The sequence below is a fragment of the Zea mays genome, chromosome 7 (assembly GCF_902167145.1).
Source record: "Zea mays cultivar B73 chromosome 7, Zm-B73-REFERENCE-NAM-5.0, whole genome shotgun sequence".
In the NCBI taxonomy this organism is placed as follows: domain Eukaryota; kingdom Viridiplantae; phylum Streptophyta; class Magnoliopsida; order Poales; family Poaceae; genus Zea; species Zea mays.
In genome coordinates, this window is record NC_050102.1 from 103870957 (window position 1) to 103889455 (window position 18499).

The 18499-nt window shown below is 48.9% G+C and overlaps 1 protein-coding gene across 1 annotated transcript; it reads left to right on the forward strand.

The window, feature by feature from the left end:
• The first annotated feature begins 14317 nt into the window (after nucleotides 1-14317).
• On the forward strand, nucleotides 14318-17898 carry LOC100382146 (P-loop containing nucleoside triphosphate hydrolase superfamily protein). Its single transcript, NM_001174906.1, has 3 exons — nucleotides 14318-15619; nucleotides 16668-16835; nucleotides 16924-17898. Exons 1-3 carry the CDS (start codon nucleotides 14384-14386, stop codon nucleotides 17275-17277), a joined length of 1758 nt encoding a protein of 585 aa, NP_001168377.1. The 5' UTR covers nucleotides 14318-14383; the 3' UTR covers nucleotides 17278-17898.
• The last annotated feature ends 601 nt before the right edge of the window (nucleotides 17899-18499 follow it).

Here is an 18499-nt window from a genome sequence, read left to right on the forward strand (position 1 = left end):
CACAAAAGGTTACTAAGGACACATCCACATAGGATCTAGAGGGGTGGGATCCCATGTGGCTAGCTTCTTCCCAAATCCTACTGCACGGTTGTTCTGCTTCCTCAAACCAAAACGCAGGGGCAGGGATGAAATGCTGGCCGGCAAGGGGGCTCACGCAGGGGCAACTCGCCAGGGCGCAAGGGCAAGGGTGGCTCGATTGCGCCTAGGCTACAGGGGAGGAGGATGAGGCATCGGGGCGAGTAGAACTCGATGGTGAGCATAGAAGCTGTTGGGCCATGGTGGTCGCTGAAGCGCGGCAGGAAGCGGTGCGGTGGTGGAGCCGAGGCAGGGCATGACCGCGACTGGCCTGGAGCAGGCAAGGCGGCGTGACGCTAGGCGAACTATAGTCGGGGTACGTGGGGCACATTGGCTGGGAGCCAGGCCGCCGCGAAGGCTGCCGCGCGTGCAGGCTGCTGCAACGTGAAGAAAACGAAGGAGGATGTGCCAGACTTCTCACCTCATGACACAGCTTGGCGGAGAGAGATCGTGGATGCCTTCTGGTGAAGCTCCGGCACGCGGTGCTCAACGACGGCCCGGCTGAACGCCTCTGATCTCGGCAGGGGGCTGCTTGCTCGGCCACCGACAAGAGGAAGATGACGAGGCGGCTCCTCCAACCATGGCGACACAACACATAGAGGAGAAAAAAGGTAGGATGCTGCTGTGTGAGAAGGAATAGGGAGGGGTGAGGTTGCTGTGCGCAAACGGTTTTGTGCGAACCCAGAAAATGGGGATGAGGCGCGTGCATCGTGGGGGAGCAGGGAGGGAAGTTGGGGAAGAGAGATATGGCAGGTGGGTCCCACAGCTGACGCGCAGAGCCAGGGGTGGGCGGCGGCGCCGGGGAATGGCTTCTGCGGGGGCGCTCGTGGGCTGCTGCTGGGTCGGCCACGGGGTAGGCATGGTGGCGCCGGGCCATCGGCTGGGAGGGGAATATTGGGCCTTTTCCTATTTTATTTCTTTTTTCTCCTTTCTATTTCAAATTGAATTCCTTACTAAATACATGCTTCCCGAATTCACTCATCAAACAAAATGGAAGAATGCTCCATCATGATGCGACAACCAAAACACCTCTAGGATTTTATTTCACTAGACTTACACATCGATATAAAATAATTCTCCATTTTTAGGAAAAAGAGAAGGAAAGTGCAGAAATGAGAGAGTAACACTTGAATTTGGTGGATATTAGGAAAGAAAATTTTATACCCCAAATTCAGGGTGTTACATTGATGGGCCCCATGTTGGTGATGGCCACGATTTTCTTCGGGTTGGCCTCGATGCCCCGCTCGGAGACGATGAACCCCAGGAGCATGCCTCGGGGGACCCCGAAGACACACTTCTCGGGATTGAGTTTTACGCCTTTCGCCTTGAGACACTTGAATGTCGTTTCAAGGTCGGAGAGGAGGTCGGAGGCTTTTCTCGTCTTGACTACGATGTCATCGACGTAAGCCTCGACCGTTCGACCAATGTGCTCTCCGAACACGTGGTTCATGCACCTTTGGTATGTCGCACCCGCATTCCTCAAACCGAATGGCATAGTAACGTAGCAGTACATGCCAAAGGGTGTGATGAAAGAAGTCGCGAGCTGGTCGGACTCTTTCATCCTGATTTGGTGATACCCTGAGTAGGCATCGAGGAAAGACAGGGTTTCACACCCAGCAGTGGAATCCACGATTTGATCGATGCGAGGCAGAGGGTAGAGAACTTTTGGACATGCTTTGTTTAGACCAGTATAGTCTACACACATCTGCCATTTCCCTCCTTTCTTTCTCACAAGCACAGGGTTGGCAAGCCATTCGGGATGGAATACCTCTTTGATGAACCCTGCAACCATCAGCTTGTGGATCTCCTCGCCTATGGCTCTGCGCTTTTCTTCGTCGAATCGGCGCAGAGGCTGCTTCACGGGTCGGGCTCCAGCTCGGATATCCAGCGAGTGCTCGGCGACATCCCTCGGTATGCCAGGCATGTCCGAGGGACTCCACGCAAAAACTTCGGCGTTCGCGTGGAGAAAGTCGACGAGCACTGCTTCCTATTTGGGGTCGAGCTTGGAGCCAATCTGGATCTGATTGGAGGCGTCGTTGCTGGGGTCGAGAGGGACGGACTTAACTGTCTCAGCTGGCTCGAAGTTGCCGGCGTGGCGCTTCGCATATGGCGCCTCCTTGGAGAGGCTCTCTAGGTCGGCGATGAGGGCCTCGGATTCGGCGAGGGCCTCAGCGTACTCCACGCACTCCACGTCGCATTCGTATGCGTGTCGGTACGTGGAGCCGACGGTGATGACCCCGTTGGGGCCCGACATCTTGAGCTTGAGGTAGGTGTAGTTGGGGACGGCTATGAACTTAGTGTAGCATGGTCTCCCCAGCACTGCGTGGTAGGTTCCTCGGAACCCGACCACCTCGAACGTGAAGGTTTCCTTTTGGAAGTTGGAGGGAGTCCCAAAGCAGACGGGCAGATCGAGTTGCCCAAGGGGTTGGACGCGTTTCCCGGGGATGATCCCGTGAAAGGGTGTCGCGCCGGCCCGGATCGAAGATAGATCGATCTGCAGGAGCCCGAGGGTCTCGGCGTAGACGATGTTGAGGCTACTACCTCCGTCCATGAGGACCTTGGTAAGCCTGATGTTGCCGATGACGGGATCAACAACGAGCGGGTACTTTCCTAGGCTCGGCACGCGGTCGGGGTGGTCGCCCTGGTCGAAGGTGATGGGCTTGTCAGACCAGTCTAGGTAGACTGGCGCCGCCACCTTTACCGAGCAGACCTCCCGACTCTCTTGCTTGCGGTGCCGAGCCGAGGCGTTCGCCACTTGCCCGCCGTAGATCATGAAGCAGTCATGGACCTCGGGGAACTCTCTCTGCCTTGTGATCCTCCTTCTTGTCGTTGTTGTGGGCTCTGCCACCTTCCGCCGGTGGCCCGGCCTTGTGGAAGTAGCGCCAAAGCATGACGCACTCCTCAAGGGTGTGCTTGACGGGACCCTGATGATAGGGGCACGACTCCTTGAGCATCTTGTCGAACAGGTTGGCGCCTCCAGAAGGCTTCCGAGGGTTCCTGTGCTCGGCGGCGGCAACAAGGTCTGCGTCGGCGGCATCGCGTTTCGCTTGCGACTTCTTCTTCTTGCCCTTCTTCCTCGCGCCGCGCTGAGCGGACGCCTCGGGGACGTCTTCCGGCTGGCGCCCCTGAGGCTGCTCGTCCTTTCGGAAGATGGCCTCGACCGCCTCCTGACCAGAGGCGAACTTGGTGGCGGTGTCCATCAGCTTGCTCGCCCTGGTGGGAGTCTTGCGACCCAGCTTGCTCACCAGGTAGCGGCAAGTGGTGCCGGCGAGGAACGCGCCGATGACATCCGAGTCGGTGATGTTGGGCAGCTCGGTGCGCTGCTTTGAAAATCACCGGATGTAGTCCCGCAGGGACTCTCCCGGCTGCTAGCAACAGCTTCGGAGATCCCAGGAGTTCCCAGGGCGCACGTATGTGCCCTGGAAGTTGCCGGCAAAGGCTTTGACCAGGTCGTCCCAGTTGGAGATCTGCGCAGGGGGCAGATGCTCTAGCCAGGCTCGAGCGGCGTCGGAGAGGAACAGGGGAAGGTTGCGGATGATGAGGTTGTCATCGTCCATCCCACCCAGCTGGCAGGCCAGCCGGTAGTCCGCGAGCCACAGTTCCGGCTTTGACTCCCCCGAGTACTTGGTGATGGTAGTCGGGGTTCGGAACCGGGTTGGGAACGGCGCCCGTCGTATGGCCCGGCTTAAAGCTTGTGGACCGGGTGGTTCAGGCGAGGGGCTCCGATCCTCCCCGCTGTCGTAGCGTCCCCCACGCCTAGGGTGGTAGCCTCGGCGCATCTTCTCGTCGAGGCGGGCTCGACGGTCGCGGCGGTGGTGCTTGTTGCCGAGGCGACCCGGGGCCGCAGGCGCTGTGTTCTGTGTGCGCCGGTGTGGACCGAGGCTTCCCGCATGAATCGGGAAGTCGCGGCGCGATGCTCCGGGGGGTACCCTTGCCTTCGGGAGGCAGGGCTCTCGGCCCGTCGGACCGTGGCGTCTTCAAGGAGATTCTTGAGTTCTCCCTGGATTCGCCGTCCCTCGGTGGTGGATGGTTCCGGCATCGCTCGGAGCAGTATCGCTGCTGCAGCCAGGTTCTGGCCGACCCCACTGGAAGCTGGGGGCAGCCTCGCCCTGGCATCATCGGTAATGCGGTGCTGGACATCCTGGGCCAGATAACACGCTTCTCCGGCCGGTGCTCGGCCTGCCCACTCCTGCCCGATATTTTGCCGAAGCTGCACAAGTTGTCCTGCTTCCTCGTCGAGCCTAGCCTGTATCTCACGGATTTGCTCGAGCTGTGCGTCCTGACCCCCCATAGGGACTGGGACCACAGCTAGCTCCCGAAGGATGTCAACGCGAGGCGCAGGCCTAGGGGGATCACCGTCCTCCAGCATACCAAGATGGTTGCCTTCGTCGGGACCCCCTAGATCGACGTGGAAGCATTCACGACTTGGGCCACAGTCCTCGTCGCCGAGGCTGTGGCTACTATCGGAGCAATCGGAGAGGCAGTAGTCACATGCGGTCATGAAGTCCCGCATGGCACTGGGGTCACCGAGCCCGGAGAAATCCCAACCAGAGTCGGGCTCGTCATCTTCCTCGGAACCCAGGGGCCCGTAGGTCGAGACGACCGTCAGTCGGTCCCAGGTTGACCGCATATGACACCCCGGAGGGTTTGGACATGCCTTTATGAAAGCGTCCACCGAAGCGGGGTCGCTTGGTGGGTCGTAGCTGAATCTAAAAGGCATGGGATGGGAAACAAACAGTACCTCTTGATCGACGGGTGGTGACGAAGTCGCGTCAGGGACATACTGCACCGTTGTCTGAGGTACGAGGCTAACGCCCAGCAAGTCCTTCGCGAGCGTGCTGACGTCGTTCGTCTGCTTGGGGTTGGCATGTCGCGGGGAAACGACGCTCGTCTTCGTCTCAGACGCGAGGTCAACGCCCGACGTGTCCCCCGCTGGGGCGCCGGCGCCGTCGACTCGCTCGACAGCCGACGAGGTGCCGCCTCCTGCTTGGCCATGCCTGCCCCGCCTCCTCCTCCGTCGGCGGGGAAGGTGACAGGACAGACCCGGATGTTGCTCTTCCGCCACGTGGGGAAGACGTCATCGATTCCGCCGCCGGCGGGCGGGCTAACGGCCGCCATTGTCGTTGTCGCGCGGCGGAGGAAGGAGTATCATGTCGTAGCTGCTGTCGAGGGACATGAACTCAAGACTCCCGAAATGGAGCATCGTCCCGGGTTGGAGAGGTTGCTGGAGACTACCCATCTGGAGCTTGACGGGAAGCTGTTCGTCAACACACAACAGGCCCCTACCTGGCGCTCCAACTATCGGCGTTTCGACCCCAGGGGGGTCCCTGGACCGACGAGTAAATTGTCGCTGCGTGTCCCAGCCCAGATGGGTCGGCACGAGACGGAACACAAAGGGGGGAAATAGTAAGGGGAAACCATGGCCTTCGTGTTGTCCTGCGCCCAGGGCGGATGCGCTTGCAGTAGGGGGTTACAAGCGTTCGCGAGGGAGAGAGAGATAGAGAGCGCGAGCCTTACGCGTCGGCCCGTTCTCCCGCGCGGCCACCCTCTCATACGAGAGCCCTGGACCTTCCTTTTATAGATGTAAGGAGAGGGCCCAGGTGTACAATGGGGGTGTAGCAATGTGCTAACGTGTCTAGCAAAGGGGAGCCAGAGCCCTATGTACATGCCGTCGTGGCTATCGGAGAGGTTTTGGCGCCCTGTTCATGTGATGTTGTTGCCGTCGGAGGAGCGCTTGAGCCCCATGGAAGTACAGCTGTCGGGGCTGTCGGATCCTTGCTGACGTCTCCTTGCTTCCGTAAGGGGCTGAGAACCGCCATCGTCATGGAGCACACGGGGTTCCATCATTACATGTTTTACTGGGGCGAGCCAGATGGGACACCGGTCTTGTTCCCCGTAGCCTGAGCTATCTAGGGGTAGGGTAATGATGGCCCCCCTGTGACGTGGTCAGTTCGAGCCCGAGGTCGGGCGAGGCGGAGGCTCCTCCGAGGTCGAGGCTGAGTCCGAGCCCGGGGGTCGGGCGAGGCGGAGACCGTCGTCCGACGTCGAGGTTGAGTCCGAGCCCTGGGGTCGGGCGAGGCGGAGTCCGTCGTCCGGCGTCGAGGCTGAGTCCGAGCCCTGGGGTCGGGCGAGGCGCAGTCCGTCGTCCGGCGTCGAGGTTAAGCCCGAGCTCTGGGGTCGGGCGAGGCAGAGCTTCCTATGGCGCCCGAGGCTAGACTTCGCTGCTGTCAGCCTCACTCTGTCGAGTGGCACAGCAGTCGGAGCAGGGCAGGCGGCGCTATTTTCCTGTCAGGTCGGTCAGTGGAGCGGCGAAGTAACTGCGGTCACTTTGACCCTATCGACTGAGGAGCGCGCGTTAGGATAAGGTGTCAGTTGATCCTTGCATTAAATGCTCCTGCGATACGGTCGGTTGGCATGGCGATTTGGCCAAGGTTGCTTCTCCGCGAAGCCTGCTCGAGCTGGGCCTCGGGCGAGTCGAAGGTGCGTCCGTTGCTTGAGGGGACCCTCGGGCGAGACGTGAATCCTCCTGGGTCGGCTGCCTTTGCCCGAGGCTGGGCTCGGGCGAGGCGAGATCGTGTCCCTTGAGTGGACAGAGCCTTGACCTGAATCGCGCCCATCAGGCCTTTGCAGCTTTGTGCTGATGGGGGTTACCAGCTGAGATTAGGAGTCTTGGGGGTACCCCTAATTATGGTCCCCGACAAATATGATTAAAGCTCACCCTTTAAAGATCTCGATGGTCGTGAGATCCCTTGAAATGTAAGCTGGCCCATTTAGACCAAAGAGCGATGAAGAGAAATCGTTGGGACTTGAAGTTCCTTTCCTTAGCGCTATTGGAGCACTGATGTACCTTGCGAACTGCACCAGGCCTGGTATTGCATTTGTGGTAAATCTACTATCTAGATACAGTGCAGACCCAACCAAAAGACATTGGGTAGGTGTTAAGACTATATTTAGATATCTCAAAGGCACTCAAGATCTTGGCCTGTTTTTTCCGAAGAATCAGGACCAGACTATGGTGGGCTATGTTGATGTTGGATATCAGTCAGATCACCATAATGGTATATCTCAAACTAGCTTTGTATTTCTCTATGGTGGTTCTGCTGTATCCTGGAGATCGTGCAAACAGACATTAGTAATTATGTCTAGTAACCACTCAGAGATAATCTCGCTATATGAAGCCACACGAGAATATGCTTGGCTACGGCTGATGACTAACCACATCCAGAAGTCATGTGGTTCTAACACCGCAAATACCCCCACCACTATCTATGAAGATAATGTTGCATGTGTTGCACACATGGAAATGGGCTATATTAAGAGCAATATGACTAAGCATATTTCTTCTAAGTATTTTTATCCTCATGAACTCTAGAATGAGGGTGAGGTGAAAATCCTGCAAGTCAAGTCTTGTGATAATCTAGCTGATTTATTCACTAAATGCTTACTTGTAGTCATATTCAGAAAATGTGAACAAGGTATAGGGATGAGGCTATTGAGAGACCTGCAAGTTCAGGGGAGATCACCTCTGAACATCAGCCCTTACTATTTGACTTGAAGATCGTATATTATACACCTTGAAGGTTGTAGTTGTCTCGAAGACACCAGTTGTACTCTTTTCTCCATTTTCCCACTATGTTTTTCGGAGTTTTGACGAGGCATAAGTCGTCATGGTATTCGTCCAGGGGGAGTGTTGAGAAACCCTAAAAGAGGTTTCATGGGATAATACCAAAACTGCCCTTGAAGGAGTTCAAGGCTTATATATATACTAGGTGAGTGCCCGTGCGTTGCAACGGAAACATATAATATCATGATAACTTATGAACAAATGTGTGTTATACTGTTATGTGAAAATGTTTCGTAATTATTTTATGATCCTAGCCATACATAAATTTTGTTATTTCAATCTAGCTATTTCATCACTACATTGCAACCAACAGTACCATGCAGACTTCTATACATGATTTTAAAAATGTCATGTCAGTTGCATCATTTAAATGCTAAGACTATCACAATAAATTACAAACTTATACAAATCTTCAAAAACTACCACAATGTCTTATAATTCAAATGGATACATTGGACAAAAGTATCAGTGCCTGATGTGTTCTTTTCTTCTTTACAACTTGCTTGTTGACAGAAACCCCAAGCATGTCATTAATATCAATAAAATATGCCCGGTGGTACAAGTAATGGTGTGGTTGGATGGGAGGGAGCAAGCATCGATATTGATGAAACGAACTTATAAAGCACACATATGCTGGAAATCCATAGAGCATGAGAAGTAAACAAACTAGTAAATATGAAGGACTATCATCACAGAACTTGCATATCCAACCACCTACTAATGAAAACCACTTAAGAAGGCATTAAAACCACTCATGGACCAAATTTAAAGTAAAATCTATTGATTCTCAAAGTCATCAAATTATCATAACCTTAGTCCCTACATTGTAGGAAAGTCAGATTATGCCATCACTAACTGAACACGGAACATAACTAAGTAAATAGGGGCAAAGAAAAGGTAACATTTCAGACCATAGATGCAATATTAAATTTTTGCATTGCACCTCATGTGATCAGAATTCAGAACCATAAGTGTGGCACTTGTAAGCTCGCATGTGTGCAACCAAACGAAATAGTAAACTGCAGACGAAGTCTCCTTTGAATAACATGCATATACCACGACTATTCCAGATTTGTAAATTTTCATTGCCTTAAACATTTATAGTAGTCAAACAAAATATTCTTCTTCATGTGTGCTCTATTGGGAATACACTAAGATTGGATAAAAGATGAACGCTACTTGTCCATAAGAGCTCGATCTCACTTCATGGTCCAACCTTTATTTGAGCATGCAGTCTTATCAATGGAGTTGTCAGTATCAATCTTGATGTTGCATAAATCCATTACTCAAATCTAAAGGTTAATGCTGAAAAAAGAAGATAAAAAGAGAACCATGAGCTCCAAATAATTCAGGATAGCTCAACCTGAACACAATCCTTACAAGGATAGTTGAAGACAAAATCCAGAAGAAAAGCACGATCCTCCAAAAGATTGAAATTACCTGCATTGGATGATACAATATTAGTATCACATAAAAAGGGCCTTGTGTGTAGAACAAGTATCTTAGAAAAACATTTAGTGATATCATGGGCAGATAGTTGCGGAAGTATTCCCCCCTAAATTGAGATTCAGTAACAAACAAAATAGTTCTTTTACAAGAAAAAAGTAAGGTAACTCTGGCAATCTGCTATAGTAAGCAACAGAATTTGAAAAATTAGTAAGGCGCTTCCTTTGCTCTGTTGATAACCCAGTAGAACTCTACTTCCCTACTAATGCATATCTCAGCTGATCAAGCTCTACCAAAGCCATAACCTCCTCGATAAATTCCTGCAAAATAGCTCAAAGTGTGCATTATCTAAAATAACCACTTGCCCCTAGATTAAAAAGAGTTAGTACAAGTCATACATGTCTTGTTTTTGTACTTATATCTTTCGAAAGTCATAAGATTGATAAAAACCACAAGGACTCTTCAGTTGTTACTTGTGGCGACTGTATATCATTTTGATCAACATAACCAGCTATCTTGGCAAAAGTTCTTTGTTCTTATGGCCAGAAATCTTGATATCACCTTCAATACATCCACATGTTTTTCTACCAGCTAAAACATCAAGATGGATCGTCCTTCCAGCACTATTTGAGCTAACCAGTGCCGTTAAGACACATGGCCTAAATACTCCACTTCCTTCAGATAGCAACTGCAGTCCTTTATCAGTTACACCTATGGTTTTGTTTCCTATATGCATGTATAAACAATCTTGGCTGCTGATCAACTATAAAATATAAATAAAAAGTTTTAGAAGAACAACCTTTGGCATATCAACAAAATAGTTAATTTTGTGAAACATCATTGTTAGTGGTTGAAATGGTAATATCATTCCCTTGTTGATTTCACATTTAGCCTGCCCTTTGACTTCATAATTTCCGCTATTATTTTCTGCAATTCAAAAATAATTTAACTCTTCAATCAAGTAAACTATTTTATGTTCATGTTGACAAGAAAATTTTAGCTCAGCAAAAAAATACACACTGTAATTAATGAAGGTAGACAAATCAATAGATGATATAAAAACGCTACAGTTGTTCATTTTAGATTGTCCATGTATAGAAATGCTATAGTTGTGACAAAAGGAACTAAACTCTCTATATTTTATATTCTCTGTTGTTTTTGAAATTGGCAGTTTGAAGTTAAAACTGTTTCTGTTTTTGAAGTTTTAACTCTCTCCGGTCTAGATAAAAAGGCCATGTATAGAATATATTTTCGCATCTACCGTAAGCTTAGTATGATTTTGAAGTTTAAACTCTCTCTACCATAGTTAAATTGCTATAAAATGACTGAAACAAACAACCAGTCATGGAATGAATTGATTTGCCACACTAGCACCTTATTCACACAAAAAGCAGTTTAACTGACACTGATAATATTTTGTGAATTACACAAATTAACAATCATGAACTAAAACAAATTAATTCTGAAAAAGACCTTTTAAGCAAAACACACTAACGTTGAAGGTTAATGGAGGTCGATAATGTTGAAGGAGTTATGAAACAAAAAGAAAAATAAACCAAAAACAAAACATATAATATAATTTCGTTTTAAAATTGTGTATCGTGATTATTACACGTGGTAGGGGAAGAAGAAGTTGTCGATGAGGCTGCGCTCGCTGCTGATTTCCAAGACCTTCGGAATCTCCTTGACCCAGATCATGCTGTGGAAGGAACAAAAGCATGTAAACAGCTAGCAATAAAATCAAGAAACATGAAGCATTTTATTTATCTAGGCTCGACTCAATAGAAATTCAGCTCAGTGGTACTACCAAATGCATGTATTCTCAATCGAGCTCTCTGTTTTTTAAGTTAGAACTCTCTACAGTCTAGATAACATGAACAATGGCATGGAAGATATGTTAAAGTAGGTTTACTGAAAAATGGCCTAACTGAGCACATTCTATATAAAAAAACAAATGACACATCAAGAAAAAAAACAGAGACCTGAAGCACATCTATGCATTGCTCATTCACAAGATTTGGGATCATATGCCACAGTATACCAGAATTAGTCTTACACAAAAAATGCATTGCTCATTTCATGAAACAGGAAAACAAAATCCATTCATTGATTTCCATATCGACCATAACACAGCTGAGGAGACTGTATTAGAGAACTTGTGCTTTTTATTGGCTACCCAGAAACGCGCTATTTATTCTAAATTACACACCATCTCCAAACATAACCATTCTGCGACTGGTTCCCACCAAACAAAAACCCTAAACCCCAAACCCAAAACATGAATGACACAAAAGATGGCCCTCAAGTGTCACAAGTCACAGAACAAATTACTATCAGAAAGTTGTGTTTTTTAGTAGTACAGTTCTCGAGGAATCACTTGCCTGGTTGTATTTGGCAAGACGCTCTGATCTGCAGGGTGCTCTAGTCTTAATCTGACCCTGTTATACAAAAAGAAAACAAAAAGACAAATTATACTATGCCTTACAGTCAAATAAAAGTTTGAATTTGATAAGACCTTACAGACAAATTATAATATGAAGGCACTGTCTCATGTTTGAGAACAGGAATGTTAGACTCTAATAATGTATCATTGTAATGTCGAGGTTTTTTTACCAGGACTGCAAGATCGTTGAAGGCCAGAGATACACAAAGAGGCTGGCTGAATGAAAAACAAATCACATCGCTGCTAAAGGTTACATGCCAAAGGCCTAGAGAGCAAGAGATGGATATTCTACAGGTCGAGAGTTTTTGTTGTAACCAGTAACTCTATTATTAAAGAAGTAACTTTTGAACGCAACATTCTATATGTTGAGCTAGAGCAGCTCTGGAGAGCTTGCATTTAGTGCTTGCACTGCACATGTTTAACAAGTGCATCAAATAGAGCAAAATCCTCTAGCAAGAAGCATTGATATATGTAGGGTGACTGGTTGAGCACCCCATTCACCAGTTTTCCTCTTTAGCATAACAAATTAATACCAAACTACCAAGTGAAGCGGTTAACATAAAAACAATTTGGAAGCTATAAGAAAGGTCTGAATGACAAAAAAAAATAAACGAATGTAGAGTATTCATATGCTTAGCCCCATATTTTCATATCCAGAACATTGCCAATTATACAAGATATGACAGAATACAAACAAAACAATTTATATGGATCCAGCTATGATATGCAACCAGGCCTAGCTGTTCTCCTTTTCTGACATGTAGCTTGCAAATTGTGATAGGATGAATGATGGGCACTTGACCCTGTCATGATCTTGTATTTCCTTTGTATTATCTAGTTAGCTGAGCATGGCACTAAACAATGCTAAAAACCATTTTAGTACATGACAAGCGTAGTGTTTGGAGGCATGTAGTTTGCTTCAAATGTCCCAAGTCAAAGTGATACTTCTAGGTAGCAAGGATGGAGTGTTTATTAACTTAAGGCAAAAATATTTCCTCTGAGTTCCGGTGCTAATTAATACCCTCTCCGATCCAAATTATAAGTGGAATTAGCTTTTCTAGATCCATAGGTTTACTATATCTAGAGATAGTGTAATATAGATGCATAGCAAAAGCTATATGCCTAAACAAGCCAAATCAACTTACAGTTAAGAACAAAGGTAAAAGCTTGGAGGAATTCTAAAGTTGGCCATTAACAAATAGAAATGACTTGACAAAATTTTAAATTTCAAGGAGCTCTAATTAATGCATAATTGTTTGTCTAAATACAATGGCATGTCGAAACTTAATAAAAGCATTAGGAACTGCAATTGTACGCAATATGTAACTTGTGCCATTCAGGAGTTTACTTTTCATGGTTTCTAACCTTTGCTGTGTTTGTTCAGGCTACCATGTGTTGGTTCAGCCTACTAGGTCGCTATGAGTCATTCTGGAAGGAGCTTGATGGTGTCAAGCAGGTATGGAAGAACAGGAAGGACCTCACAGTGAGGACCTTGGGATTGCGATTTTATTCGAGGGATCGGAGAGGTGTGGACTTATTGGTTCATCAGTGAGGTCTTGCCGACCCTACGAACAAGGAGACACAAAAGGGGTAAGTGAGGAGCCGACGCGACCAAGCAAGCAAATGAACGAATAGACAAAACAAAACAAGAGATAGAGAGACTGGGGGTCTTGAAAGGGACAGGGAGCTGGCCGCACATGCTATCGTCGACGATGACAACTTTGAGGAGCATTCACATGCGCGTCGCCATGGGCGCGGGCGCCAGATCTGGGTCCGCAGACATGGGCATAATTGGACCAGAGCATGTGGACGAAGAGCGGAGGAACGATGAAGAGTAGAGGGTCTCTGCGTTCAGGCAAACCTGCTAAGTCGCCAACCAACTCGTCGTCCTGTGCCGCCGCGTCCTCGTCGTCCGGGCGTCGGTTGTGGAGGTGGGCATCGGAGGCGGGGCGTGTGCATCGCGCGTGGGGCAGATGTGTCAATGTTGTTTGGGCAGAGACGAAGACGAGCGAGGCGATGGTGGAAGCGAAGGCGAGAGAGGCGGGCGGGCATCGGAGGCGGGACACGGGCATCGCGTGAAGGTGGGCAGCGATGTTTTGGAATGCTCGTATAGGAAGCGAGTGCGGATGCATGGATGGCGGCGGCGGTGCTAGGTCTAGGAAACAACGAGGATGAGGAGGGGGGAGGGGAGAGGACAGGGAATGTTGGCGGATCAGGGATAGACGGACGGTGTGGATTTGATGTATATGGACGCACAATATGGATTTATGGGAGGCAGAACCAGAGAAGATAGGTTACTCTTTGCAACCTTAATATAGTAGTATAGATGTATCCATACCCTCGTAATAAAAATAGACAGAAATAGTTTTCATCTATGAGTCTCGTGTTCTTCTGTGTGTTGGATTGCTGAAGAAGGGAGCGGACTTCTACGACTTCTCGTATCTTATTGCTGTCGGGAGGGTTCATGTTCATAGTCTGCATTAGGTCTGTGCAGAAGCATCTTCAAATGACCGGTAGTTTACAAGCAGCCCAATACGAAACAAATATCGGAGCCACGTAAAACTAGAAATTGTCAGAGGACCGCCGAGCGCGGATCTAAGGATTCGCGATTATGATAGCAGTACTGAATGAAAGCCCAGTGTAAACGGCCCACGTTAACTTCATCACAAGGCAAAAGCCCAAAATGTTGGCTCCTTTTCGAACTTACGTCGAACACCTTGGAGGTTCCTGTCCTCTCGTATCGAACACCTGAAACCCACCGCCCGCCGATCACGAAGCGGCGGCGGCACAGCAAGATGCTATCCCGCGCGCGGCGCCTCCACCCCGCCGTTCGCCGATTCCTCCTCCCAAACACGCCTGCACCCTCCCGTCATCCTCCGCTCCCTCCTCAACACAGCGCTTCCGCCAAAACCTCTAAACCCTTCTCGATTCTCTTCCGCCGCCACCTCTGCTCCTCACCACCGGCAACGCCACCGCCAACATCACCGCCTCCAGCGGTGGTATCTTCTGACCTTCCGGCTGTCCACGTCAATGAAGTTTGCCCAGGATGCGGGATCGCCATGCAATCCTCGGACCCCGAGCTCCCGGGGTTCTTCTTGCTCCCCTCCGCAAAATCCCCCAACTACCGCGCGCGCCTCGCGCCTGTCACCGCCGACGACACCCGAATCTCCGCCTCCCTCAAGTCTGGTCACCTCCGGGAGGATATACAGCCGTCGGGTGGCGACAAGCCGGCCGCGGCGGCGGCTGAGATGGCGGAGGCCAAGGGAGAAGGCAAGGTTTTGGTGTGCGCGCGATGCCACTCACTGCGCCACTACGGCCGCGTCAAGCACCCGGACGCCGAGCGCCTCCTCCCGGACTTCGACTTCGTTGCCGCCGTCGGCCCGCGCCTCGCGTCGCCTTCCGGGGCCAGGTCGCTCGTGCTGCTCCTGGCGGACGCCTCTGACTTCGATGGGTCGTTCCCGCGCGCCGTCGCGCGATTGGTTGCCGCAGCCGGCGAGGCCCATCGCGCGGACTGGAAGCACGGGGCCCCGGCCAACCTCCCACGCGCGTTGCTCGTGGTCACCAAGCTCGACCTGCTCCCCACGCCATCGCTGTCCCCCGACGATGTGCATGCGTGGGCGCACTCTCGCGCTCGCGCCGGTGCGGGTGCCGACCTTCGGCTCGCTGGGGTGCACTTGGTTAGCGCCACGCGCGGATGGGGCGTCCGCGACCTGCTCGAACATGTGCGCGAGCTCGCGGGGACGCGCGGCAATGTCTGGGCCGTGGGTGCGCGGAATGTTGGCAAGTCAACGCTCCTCAATGCGATTGCCAGATGCTGTGGCATAGTCGGGCGACCGACCTTGACGGAGGCTCCAGTTCCGGGAACGACCCTTGACGTGATTAAGCTTGACGGCGTTCTTGGCGCTCAAGCAAAGCTGTTTGACACTCCTGGTCTTCTCCATGGGCATCAGTTGACATCTAGACTGACGAGCGAGGAGATGAAGTTGGTTCAAGTGAGGAAGGAGATGAGTCCCAGAACTTACAGAATAAAGGTCGCATCTATTTTCCTGGTCTTGATATATTCTCTAATGATATGTGTCAATATGTCCAATGGTCTGGCTGCTTCCCATCTTCTCAAGTTCCTTGTGAAAATTACAGCATCTGGCTGCAACTGGGTTTAATCTGTAAAATGTCTACTCAAATATCTTACTGCAGTTTTTGCAAAGCTGAACTTAGCAGTTCTTTGGTTTTGAATTGGACTAGGTAATGGACAAATCATGAAGTTTATGAATTCTCAGTTATTAGGTTGTGATCTGCTTGACTAACATTGTTGATTTGATCTTAAGTTGTTTAGAGCATCATTAGATAAAGAGTTAAATGTATGGTAGGCCCTTGAACTTGTGAGGATGTCACTTAGGTCCACAAACTATCAAAATGCATTTTTGGCATCCTAAATTCCTAACATTGCTTAAGTGTGCGACTTAGGTCCATAACGGTTCGGAAGGTGGGTTTTGGCCTACATGGCTTCGCCAGTGTCGCAGTGACTGTCGTTGCGCATGTAAGGAGCGTGTGAGGTTGGTTTGTACCATGGAAATAACCAGAGAAGACCCTCTTCTTCCTTTCTTTTTGTTTCTGTGGTCCAAGATGGTGGAGTAGAAATGAAGGGAAGAAGAGGGTATCTTTGCTTATTTTCATGGCCAAACCAACCTCATGCTCTCACCTTGTGCGCAGCGACACAGTTGGTGCCATGCTGGCAACGGCATGTAGACCGAAACCTACCTTCAGTACCGTTATGGACCAAAGTGGCACACTTAAACAACACTAGGATGCTAGAAATGCATTTGTCACCCACACTGGCAATGACACGTAGCCAAAACCTAGCTTCCAAACCGTTATGGACCTAAGTGACACACTTAAACAATATTAGGGTGCCAAAAATACATTATGAGAGTTCATGTATCTAAGTGGCACCCTCAGACAAGTTCAAGGGCCTACCCTGCATTTAACTCTTTGATAAAACATTTGTGGCATAGGATTATTCAATAAACAGCAGTTGTCAAATGATGAAATATGTGTACTTTGTTCTTGCATCGTCTGCAGACAGAACATTCTATACATATTGGTGGACTGGTGCGCCTGGACGTAGAAGAGTTAACTGTAGGATCGATCTATGTTACAGTTTGGGCATCACCACTTGTCCCACTTCACATGGGAAAGACAGAAAACACGACAACATTGATAAAAGAACACTTTGGCTTGCAATTACAGGTAGCATAACATTACATTCCTTTCCCTATATATTGTTCTAGTACTTCGCATAAACTACATTTCCACTGTTGTTCTGGTAATTTTGCAGCCTCCCATAGGCCAGGAGCGGGTAAAGGAGCTTGGTAAATGGGTGAGGAAACAGTTCAAAGTTTCTGGGAACAGTTGGGATACAAACTCTAAGGATATAGCCATCGCTGGTCTTGGTTGGTTTGGAATTGGGCTGAAAGGAGAGGCAGTGTTAGGATTATGGACATATGATGGTGTTGATGTCATCTCCAGGAGCTCCTTAGTCCATGAGAGGGCTTCAGTTTTTGAGGAAGCTGGTTTCACAGTTTCACAGATTGTTTCTAAGGCAGATAGCATGACCAATAAGCTGAAGAGCACCAAGAAGCCAAAAAAGGAGAGAATGAAACGTACTTCCCCCACAGAGCCGGAAGCTTGAGACCTGCTTCCACCGATAGATACTTGAGTCTTTTCATCCAGTCCTGTGACTGGAGTATCATTTTGGTGATCATGTTACACAATGTTCCGCATTGGCCCTAGAAACTGTTAATTGAATTCAGAAGCAGCGGCTGAGTATACAATGTATTGTTCTCCAGAAGGAACCTGCCCTAATCGGAGTGTCTATGTTTTACAAAGCTCTAAATTTTGATCCTTTGCTAGTTTGCTGAGCTGGAGAGTCAGGAAGTATTCTGAGATGTCAGTCAGTTACGGAACACCTATCTGGAGAGTCAGTCAGTTAGGAAATACTCTGTGAGATGTTTTGATGTTAACTTATAAAATCCAACATGAGGACTTGTGTTCCAGCATTAAAGGGAAGGTGTGGAGACATTCCAGATTGCATTTGATGTTATCATTCAGTTTTAGGATTCATGATTGTGCCTCCTTGTAAAGTTGTAGCTGAACTATAATGATGTAGGTTCCACAGATGCATATCCTGTTTTTCGTCAACATTGCCTGCATTATAGATTCCGTGGGCATCGTTCTCAGACCACAGCTTGTTTTCTAATGAACTTTCTCTCAATTGCTTGTTGAGCTATTGGATGCAATGCGTTTTGTATTGAATCCAACCATTGTTTCTAAATTGTTCTTCATTGCCTAATGCTTCTGGGTGGTTGAAGTTACAATGCTCATGTTGGATTTTGCTCGGTTTAATAATGATGAGTCATGTTTAGCGAAGACTGACGACGCTTGGAGCTTTCTGACTAGGGCTGGAAATGATCTGAAGTTGGCATGGCTTGGCTCGGCTCGGTGGCTGTTCGGGCTCGGCTGGACCATTGCACGAGCTTAAGAATGAGGTTTGACTTAAAGTCAGCTCGCGAGTCGTACTTTGATAAATACTAGTCGGTTGCCCGTGCGTTGCGACGGCTTACAACAATACCCACGTAAACTATCCACCAAAAAAATTCAAGATTTTTTATTGATTGTCTTCGCTCTCCATATAATATTTTTTTGATTTGGCTAACTAATATTATTGTTTACTCCATGCAATGTGTCATGGTACAACACAGCCAATGAAGTGAGCGATTAGAAGAGAGTTCACAATGATTGACTGAATGAACAGAGATTATAAAATGACATAATTCCACCATACAGAGACCAAATAAGAGAAAGTTTGTGAGCTCAAGTTTCTAAAATAAGTCACATGAACTCAAACTTATAAA

Excerpts from the sequence above, each read along its gene's own strand:
- LOC100382146 (NM_001174906.1), top strand. The coding sequence starts at position 14,384 with ATGCTATCCCGCGCGCGGCGCCTCCACCCCGCCGTTCGCCGATTCCTC. Across the intron at positions 15,620-16,667 it reads CCAGAACTTACAGAATAAAG|ACAGAACATTCTATACATAT; the intron begins GTCGCATCTATT and ends CATCGTCTGCAG. Across the intron at positions 16,836-16,923 it reads ACTTTGGCTTGCAATTACAG|CCTCCCATAGGCCAGGAGCG; the intron begins GTAGCATAACAT and ends GTAATTTTGCAG.